Below are 10,553 nucleotides of genomic sequence, written 5' to 3' on the forward strand. Positions count from 1 at the left end.
GCCTGTGGGTTTGGTTGGTTAGAGGAATACGTTATTTGGTTTGTAAAACAAAAGTTTCCCATCAGAAAAGGCTGTCTGGCGACAAAGTAAAGTGGTGAAAGTATTCTTAATGCAGTGTACACTTGACTTTTTTCAAGTGGACCTTTTTTAAGTGACTAAAACACCTTTTACTGCTGACCCTGTCCACAGCACTGTATTGTTTAGCTTCCATGCCGGTTCCTCTCTCTGCTTCTCCAAACTGGGGGCGTGTCAACTGGCATCTACTGAAAGTAAAACACTGACTATTGACAATTTCCTCATACTAACCCACTTCAAATAATCCAGACTATCCCTTTAATGTCAGACATGAAAGCAACACATAAACTTGTGGTTTGTTTAGACTGAAAAACAGTCTAAGCAGACACATAATTAACGGTTACAGAAGTGCATCACCACTTGACTTTTAGGACTCAACAATAGATTCCCTGTACTCAGATGTATCTTTACAGTTAAAAGTAAGAACAAAAGTGGCTTCACTTCTGTGTCCTCTCTCGATGACATACATGTCTAGCCTCGGGTGCGTCTGCTGCCGAACGCCACAGATCTTTACAAAAGTATCAGTGCTGCCAGATAACCTGCCCTCTACAGAGGCACCATTGTCCCAGAGTGAAACCAAAATCCTGCACCTCGCAGGCAGCTCTCTAAAAACCTCCAGCACTCAGACATGGTGCAGTTTATCAAAGCTGGGGAGGGGAAGGCAGCGAGAAATTATCCACCGGCTCCCACGGCCCAAACCAAAAAGCTGTATTTCCAACAATGGCTGCAGCAGATGGAAGTCTGGGAAGGTCGTCAGAGGAGCAGCGAGACGCGGCAGCAGCAGTAGTAGCACGAGGGCCACTCTGGACCTTCAAACTAGAGATTCTAGGATTACACAGGATCATAACCTATTTTTCACTACCGACCTCCATCTAATCCCAGCGAGTGGGCTTTAATGAAAAGAAAAGGCACGGTTCTCTGAAAGTGATGGAAAAAAAACAGATGACTGATGAGGGAAGCTGGCTTGTTAGATCCCAACACAAGGCAGAGGGAAAAGCACTTACTCAGGATGCCGAAACGCACTGCAGGAGTGAAATTTTGTCATGATTCAGCTCCACTTTTGCAGGTGTGTAAGCACATTTAAATGCATAAACGATGAAGCTGGACTTCACCTATACTGTATAATATACTGTCTTCCAATCTCATTCTGTCAAGAACGTGACTAGCCCATTAACTATGAAAACCCCATTCTTCAGAACTGGGACAAAACCTTACGTTGTGGTGGTTTTCGATTTTTACTTGTCAGTTACGATGGGAGAAAGCTTTCATTAAATGTAGATGCCAACCCAGTCAGATTTTCCATCTGAGTTGACAAAATGTTACATTTTTTAAGTAGTGAGTAGCCCTTTTATTGCTAAGTTGCTAAAATCCTAATCAAAACACACTTTTTTAAAACCATAATTATTATTTAGCTTTGATTGATAAGGGCTATGGAGTCGATGATGACATGATATGGTAAAGACACATCTGATAGCAATGTCATTTTATGAATTTGTTGAAAAATTGAAAGTTCAGCTGTATTCCCACCTTGATAAACCAGGAAGTGAGACAGGAGTCCTTAGTGTATAGCGGAACCTTTTTATGCTGATTAAATCATGTTTTCGTAAAAATCTGACAGAAATCAGGGACACAACTTTATGGGGTCAACATTTTCATAAAAAGATCAATTTTAAAACAAAGATGGTTATATTAGTTTTAGATTTTTAAAAGGTTTTTAACACATTTTTAAATTGTTTAAAGCTGTGAATTCCTGTCCAGGACAAGGGTATTGTCCCAGCAAGTTTAGAAATTTATCAAATTAAAGCAAACACTTCATAACTTACATATGGCATATCTACAAATCCTGAAAGAATTCATCTTCACCAAAAGTAATTGAATTAGAGTGTTGGTATTACCTTTTCAGGTTTTTTGTAGGATATGATTTGTCCCAGTTCTGAAGAATGGATGATATAATATCTTTCAATCTCATCCTGTTGAGAACGTGAATAACCCATTAACTCTGAAAAAGCATATTGATATAAGCCGGTTATCCTGTGCCCAAAGCCTTGCATTAGGGATTAAGCGTTTATCCATCGACATGCCCCTGAGATTAGTTTGATCTTTCACAGGTTAACTTCACATCTGTACACCTCACATCTGTACTGTGGCAGCTTGGAGAAGCTACATCTGACAAAGAAAGGTAGAGGAGTTTAGGAATATTTAAGGGTACAATAAAAAATGCAATCATCACCTCTACAGTACAACTCCAGTCACAAACAGAAGTAGCCCGATTGATTCCACGGCCGTTTAGCATTGCATCTGGGAAATAAATCACCACAGTTATTACTTGTGGTTGGCTGCTGGGTGTAGCTGTGGGCATTATTTACAACCTCCTCGCAGATGATGACAGTTAATAAAGTGTGCATGCCAGCGCGCGGGACGAGGAGCATTTCTATTATTCAGCAACTCCTGTCTGACTCCCACAGAAGCCATCACACCCTGGCAGGCAGGCTGCCGGTCGCTGAGCGGCATACTGACAGGTGGGCTTCCTGTGGGAGAAGCTGCTCACTGCCTGCCATCTGCATTTCCAAATCTTAAATTCATTTCCAAAAGGCCTCAACGTCTTCCCCATCACAGGACTGCAACACGCAGTGGGCTAAATGACCATCTGGTAAAGACGCTGTTTTTGTTTCAAAGTATGATTATCACTTTGTTCATCTGACCCTTTGACTTTGATTGGGAAAAAACGATCATGCTATCACTGGGTGCATCTTTTTTTCATACCTCATCAACTGTTTGCTGTACTGCAAACAAGGCTAATTGACCCATCCTAAGTCCCACCCATTTTTGTTGTGTGCTCCAATGACAGTTGAGGAAGCAGAACCTCAGTCAACTTTCTTGTTTCTTGTTCTTAGATATGCTATGTGCTAGGCTCGGCTATGTTGAAAGTAAAAAACAATTTGGAGGACGGTTGAAAGATGTGGCTGGGGGACCTGTAAAGCCAACATACACAAAGGCACATCTCAAGTTAGCTAATCTTAGCAAAACATTAACTAACTAGATGGCTATTCTACATTAATCTTTAGCAAGCTAGTTACATTTGATAAATAATGTTAGCAAAACGCGAGATAACTAGCTAGCTAACCTACATCAATTATTGTACAGCCATCAGGGAAGGAGAAAGCTGACTGACGTACGAAGCTGTAAACTGTTATTACGGCTTAAATGACAATTGTTAGTAGCATATTTTATCAGCTGCAGCTAGCCAGTTAAGCTAGCATTAGCTCCATGAGTTGGTTGAACCATCTCAGCTGACGTTTTATGTTTCAAGCCGGCTAGCTTAAAATAATAATGTTGTGAAAGAGATTTGTATTGCAGAGCAAGTGAGTCAAATGCATTAAGCATGATTAGGACAAAAAGTAAAATAAGACTGTTATTTGGTTCTTTTGGGCTGCTAACATTACATAAATTTTCATTTTCAAGGTTTACAAAGTTATTTTGGTTTTTTTTCAGCCATTATTTGACAGGACAGCTGAGAGATAGACAGGAAATGGGGGAGAGAGAAGGGGGGAAGACACACAGCGAAGGACCGCAGGCTGGAACCGAACCCACAGTGGCTGCCGAGGACCCAGCCTCCACACATGGGCCACACACTCCAGCAACCGAGCCACCAGAGTGCCCATAAATTTCTATTTTAAAACATGTTTTCACTTATAATGTTAGAGAAGAAAATGTTTTTAGGCTAACCAACATGATTGACACACAAAAGCTAGCTTCTAGTATAAATGACAGCAGTTTCTGGAGTAGAAACTTCCTTAAATCCAATAAAAGCAAGACAGAGTTGCTAACATTATCCTACACTCCAATAAAGTACAGTAGTATCCATGAACTGCTTCCACACAGCTGAGAAATACTTCACACAGTACACAGTAGATGTGCTATCATGAAATGGGTCTATTTTATAACATATAACCCCACAAACTAATGCAGATAGATAATAATGTGCTCCTTTTCTTTATGTTAGCACAAATAAACACTGTTTCATCAATTCTTTGTTTTGTTTTGTTAAGGATAAAAAGACAGACACCACCCTCCCAAACCCCCTTTAAATGACTCTTACCACAGACCCATGTACACTGTTTCAACATGTGGAGAAATCCAAACCTGCCTTGCCTAGTGACAGTCACTAAGCTATGATTGGACGATCAGGGTTTTTGGGCGGGGTTGAGCACACTGTCGATTGAAAGATGATGATGATGAATTAGCATGTGTGTTAATGTGTGTGCACACTTAACTCTGGTGTTGTAACGGTATCTGTGATTACGTGAGGACTGTTAATGTGACAATGAGGCGTTCGCTCTCTCTTCACCTCATTGATCCATGTATGGTGAAAACTATTTCTGCCAACAGAACCCAAACACAGAACAATGTGTGTTTATTTTTCACCCATGATCTACATCAGTTTTGAGTTTTTCTCAACTTGAAAATCTTTTACCACTTCTTGGTGTAAACATCTGACCAGATGTTCTCTCTTGCGTCCTAGCAACACAAACACTTTCAGGTCAAACAGACTCCAGATCGAACAGTCGTCCATCCCTTAAAAACCATGTATCTTCCAGTTTGGTGATTTTCAAAATAAGTGGAGGGATTACATGCTCCTTTAGGGGCTGAGAAAATTATCCGTCTTCTTAAGACATATAAAACCCCTCTAACCCTTTGGATTATCTCAGAAATGCATTGTCGGTAAGCTTAGATCAAGACGGTCTTTCTTTCTTTCTGTTTTGACATTTTGGATATTTGATTTTCTCTGAAAAGCTATTTAATATTACAGTATGTTGTATATTGCACAATTTTACTTTAGATTTTGAGAAAGTTAACAAAATCTTATTTCCTTAATTTAGGTGAACTTGGGTTCAGGTTCAGGCAGAATCATTGATTATTTAACATCAGGCCAGGCAGGAAAATAACACCTCTGATTTTCTAAATAAAGTTGTCTAATGTCTATTTGGGCTATATTTCCCAAATCCAGTGTTATATTACAGTATCTCACATATTACTTTAAATTTTGATGAAGTTACAGGAATTATTTACTTATGTTGGTGGACTTGCAGATGTACAGGCAGGTTCAGGCATCACAGTAATCATTTATCATTCTGCCACACAGAATTTTCAAAATAAAAGTTGTCAAATGTCTATTTAGGGAATATTTTACAAATCCAGTGTTAAATCATTAAGAAGTATTGTTGTGTTTTTACAGATATGGATCCAAATCTCACTTAGACATGATCAGCCCGCCAGTAACATCCAGTAGAGAGTCGAAGTGAAACCCAAACTTCTGGGTAATTTTCCAGAAGTTCAGTGAAAAGTGAAGTGAAAAAACCTAATTTAAAATGTCACTGACAATTCTGAAAACATTACTTCTTACAACTCCAGCCTTGGAACACTTTCTCTGCAGGTGTAGCTCCTTTTGTATACCAAGATTAGTTTCTGAAGAATAATCTAATATCACTGCTTGTTCAGTATTTCTGTTTTTAGTGGCCTTTAGCAAATACAGTTTCCTGTAAGCCCTAAACGCGGGGTGGCTGATCTGTGGATCCTTTTTTTAAAAATGACCTAGAACATGGCTTTAGCATATTTCTAATAAATTATGTAAGTAGACTAGATCAATGCCTAATATCTAATAACGGCCTGAATGCTCAAGCTGTTTTTTTGTTTTTTTATGTCTATACCGGTGGGTGTGCACGCATGACAGGTGCGTAAGCAATCATAAGAAGGTGAGTAAAGGCTATTTTGCATGTAAAAACGCCCACGACGGCCTGGATTGTTTGGCCTGCGACTCCTTATATCGCCCTGCCCCAGACCTTTGCAGGTTAAACATAATAATTCAAGTAGTTAACAAGTAGTTATTAAGGATTTTATTCTGAGTTAATGGATAAGCCAACTGTAAACTGAATGGCACAATGCCAAGAGGACATTGCGGCACCCTGCTGGTACTCCTTCTTTAATGAATAACAAAAATGAATGTGTTTGTATCAAGATATAAAACAAACCACATTTCCAAGCATTTTGTCCTTTTTCTGAGTTTTAATGGCGTAACAACTTACGTAATTTAAGTGTGACATCTTGTTCAAATCAAGTTGAACAATTATTGGACACTATGTGCAAGGAGAGCACGGTGTGCCACATAGAAACATCTGTCTTAGCCTCTGGCCAAAAGCAAAAAACCCAACAATAACAACAACAACTAAAACTGCCGGACCATATGGCAGCGCTCACATTTCCCTGGAAATGGAAATTGGATGAGTTGCAAAAAAATGAACAGTAATTACACCAAATTGTAGTGCATACCATCATCATCATCATCATTCCAGCTGCTCATTTCTAATCTTCTCTGGTCTTAATAAAATTCTTAAATCCTTATTTACTGTGGGAGACTGGCTGCTGCGTGAAATGCATGCTGCTGTCTAGTTTGTTTAGAAGCCCAGAAATATTTAGGGACTCTGTCTTTTTGGCTCACAAACATTTTTGATTTGTTATGGTTCTCTGAAAACCGGCACTGGCTGTTACTTGCTGGAGTAGACGGGAAAGATGCAACTTGCACACGTGCGTTGCTGGCACTGAGCAGACTGTGCTTATCTGCTTATGAGGAGGAACAACAGTGCAATGAGTGTGGACAATGATGATTCATGAGAATAGGAAGTTAAAGTCATTAGGGAGTAAAGTGATACTTCTGGTCACTTTCTCCCCTGACATCTGGCCTTCATGAGGTCTGAGTCACTTGCAACAGCATCAGGAATATATTTAAATATTTTTACGTTTTTAAGGGACAGTTTGGATGATTTAATGTGGGATTTTATGAGGTACTTATCCATAATGAGTGTAATAGCTACAGTAAATGCTGGTTATCACACCCCCAATTTGGAGAAGCAGACAGGGACACCGGCATGGAAGTTGAGCTGTGGACAGTGGACAGTCAGTAACAAAAGGTATTTTAGCCACTTAAAAGAAGGCCCACATAAAAAAAAAAACTCCATCAGTTAAAATGTAAGATATTTAGAATCATTTCACTGCTTCACTTTGCCATCAGACAGCCTTTTCTGGCAGGAAACTGCTGTTGTATAAACCAAATATCGGTCTCTCCAGACTAACCAAATTCCATTGGAAAAATCAGTAATTTTACCTTGCAGGACATGGGAGTTGCTGGTCTGATGCTGCCTGGATCCGTTGGTTTATTTATGTTATTTTGTTACTTTGGTGTTTTAAATAGTTAGTTCTGATTCGCCAAAGTCACAAAATAACACAAACAAATGAAGATATCAAGGCAGCGACAGACCAGCAACTCCTGTACTCCACAAGGTAAAATTACTGATTTTGTCTATGGAGTTTGGTTGGTTTGGAGGGAATTATATGTGGGTTATGTACCGTGGTTTCCTGTCAAAAAAAGCTGCCTAACTGCTTAAAATGATTTTAACGCGAACCTTTTTTAACTGGCTAAAATAAGTTAAGTTCATTACTTAACTTACATCCTGGTACCGATCTCTGCTTCTCCAAACTGGGAACGTGTTGACTGCCATCTACGGTAGGTAATACACTGACTATTGAAAAGCACCTTATACAAACCCACTTAAAATAATCCTTAATAGCTCTTTAATCTTACACTAACATCTAATTTAACCACTGAGTTGCAGGATTTTTCCTGTGCTTATTTTTCTGCCACGTCTATTTCACATATCGCCTTGGACTATATGAGGAGTTCATTTAAAGACCCAATTCTCAGCTATTTAAAGAAAAAGGCACTGTTTAAAGAAGAAAGCATTGAAGAAACAGTCAAAACACTACCATATCATTAAAAAAGAAGATTTCTGTGACCTTGACTTCAGGGCCAAAAGAAAGTACTGAAGTAAGAAACTTGTATCTGCTACTTCAGCACTTGTTTTCATACTTTCATCCGTCTCACTCAGTCCACACTCTCCAGACTCTCTGTTTTATATCATGAGAGCAAGTGAAATAAAGTGACTGTCTTCACGTCTTGATCTAATTTCTTTTGAACACCAGATACAAACTGGGAGCATGCACCAGTTTTTATTTTTGTGTCAGGGGATGCTGAAAATACAAAGGAAAGAAAACAGATTTGAACAGCTGAGCGGGCAGCAGAGCAAATCTACTATGAGAAAAAAAGACTGTCATAGATGTAGAGCAGCATGAGTAGTTGATTAATTGATTACTGTAGTTATCAATGGGGTTGCAAATTTCTCATTTTCCCTTTTTAGTCATTTGTTTCTCTTTTTTTTGCATTTAAGTCAAAGTTTTCTTATTCAACAAATGGCTCTGGAAGACAATGAGGAGCAGTTATTGCCATTTCTAAACTATTGATTAATTATCAATAAATGCAGCTTTATTCAATTACATTCATATTGTTGATCAATCGATTAATCATTAATTATTGTCAACTAGTAAATCAATCCACAACTATTTTGATAATCAATTTATTGTTTCAAAAAAAATAAAAATCCAAATTCTCTGATTTTAGTTTCTAAAATGTAAATATTTTCAGCTATCTTTAGTCCTCTGTGACAGTGAACTAAATGTCCTTAAATTGTGGACGAAACTAGACTTTTGAGGACATCACTCTGGGCTTTGGGACAGTGATGGACATTCGTCACAATTTTCTGACACTTTTATGGACCAAACAACTACTCAATTAATAGAAAAACTAATTGATCTAATTGGTTAATGGGGAAATGGTCGACAAATTAATCAAGAATGAAGATAATAAAGTTGCTGCCCCTGGATGTGAAGTTTTGTGTACAAGAAACAGTTAATACAAGCATCAAGTGAGCTTTTTGTGTGTTTCAAGGTGACAGCATCGTCCTAATTTTAAGTCTAAATTTACCTACAAATGGGTCAAACACTGCATAAAGCACTTCAAACAAAAATCTAACACTACATTCTCAGAAAAACATCAAGATATTACATATAAAAGAAAAAAATACTACAGAAAAAAAAGGAAAAAATAGACATTCAAGTGACTACAAAATAAAGTATGCCAGTAAATTGCACAATCCACATCCCCTCCCTGCAGCATCATCATCTATGTGGTGCAAATTTGCGTACTTTTAGTCTTCGTCATTTAATACGGGATGTGCCGCAGATGCGTTTTTGCGCAGTTTTCTAATTGGTCAACTTTTCGGCAACTTTTTCCGCGCCCGTATTCCTGATCAATAACTCTCCCGCATTGATCCTGACCGTCAGCCTTTACTGGAGCCGCTCTCTGCGGCTTTTCCCAGGTCACTCAGGCTGAACACGGAGCCTGAGAGAAACTTTTCTCCCACGCTGGATCAAGTTTCTCTGCGGCTTTCTGGGCGCCCCGTGATTTCTGTGAGATTTGTGTAAATGTGGAACGAGGGGACAGAAAAAAAAGACAGAGTGAAGGGAAAAAAGGGAAAGCGAAAGGCTCGCCGAGCCACGTACATGTTGAAACAGACACATACCTTTCCTTTCCGCCAGCACCGAGCAGCAGCAGCTCAGGCAGAGCACAGAGGTGAGACTGATCCACTTCACTAAACGGACTGACATCGTGGTTCTGAAGCTCCTGTTCACGACGCGTCATTCCATAACAACCACGCGCGATAGTCCGCTTTGTCGAAACTTTAAAAGTCTTCTGGGGTTTTTTCTCGATGGGTAAAGACTTTTCCCCCCTCTGTGGTAAACTTTGACAGCTCCTCCTCCTCGCAGATCCTCCAGAAGTCCGAGCTCATGGAGCGCGAGGACTCACTACTGCTGCTCTGACGTCACCAAGAGGGAGGACAGATGCGCCTCAAAAACTGCTGTTCAGGTAGAGACAGAGGGGAGGGACGGGTTTTAGTAAAGAAAAAGAAACAGCAAAAAATGAAAATGCCTTTTTAACCCTTTTATATCACATCCCCACTCTTATTTTGCACCTATATAACAATATATGTCCCCCCAAAATAAAAAAAAAATGCAATTTCTTTTCTTTTCATACGGGAAATCTACTCTGACTCACCAGATGTACTCTGTGTTTATAAGTTTATAAGTTCTGAGTTAGTCATGATGGGCCCCAGGACAGGCTATTATAACTGGCCCTAGTGCACGCTCGTCATTTGGCATTTCACAATCTCAAAATACATATTACCCAGCAACGATCATTGCATATCTATTCTGTGTATGACAAAAATACCAAAACAAAATAATTTGTTTTTTATAGTTTATGGAGGATTATAATTTTAGATAAGTTGCTTCTGACTACTTTACCCTGAGATAGGTTTGCCTTTTTCGAGGGAATATAAAGCAAATGGCACCATTTTAAATTTAATCTAAGTTCTTGTTTGAACACAAGCATACGCATTTCCAAGATGGCACTCAATCACTTTCAGGGGCTCATTTGTCCATCTGCCTGACACATCGTTGGAGGGCTCCTCACCTCACTGGGAACTGCACTGCCTATATTTACGCCCCTGTTTTAGACGCCATTGTGGTAT

General features: G+C 39.2%; 1 protein-coding gene across 1 annotated transcript in view; it reads right to left on the bottom strand.

Annotated features, from left to right (window-relative positions):
• The window catches only part of egfra (epidermal growth factor receptor a (erythroblastic leukemia viral (v-erb-b) oncogene homolog, avian)), a 66,336-nt gene extending 56,694 nt beyond the window's left edge, over positions 1-9,642 (bottom strand). Inside the window, exon 1 of the mRNA XM_084733210.1 lies at positions 9,546-9,642. Within this exon, the coding sequence (XP_084589336.1) occupies positions 9,546-9,630 (85 nt within the window). The 5' untranslated portion in view covers positions 9,631-9,642. The remainder of the gene's footprint in view (positions 1-9,545) is intronic.
• Between the last annotated feature and the right edge of the window lie 911 nt (positions 9,643-10,553).

This window comes from Lutjanus erythropterus, chromosome 12 (assembly GCF_056507025.1).
Source record: "Lutjanus erythropterus isolate fLutEry1 chromosome 12, fLutEry1.hap2, whole genome shotgun sequence".
Taxonomy (NCBI): domain Eukaryota; kingdom Metazoa; phylum Chordata; class Actinopteri; order Lutjaniformes; family Lutjanidae; genus Lutjanus; species Lutjanus erythropterus.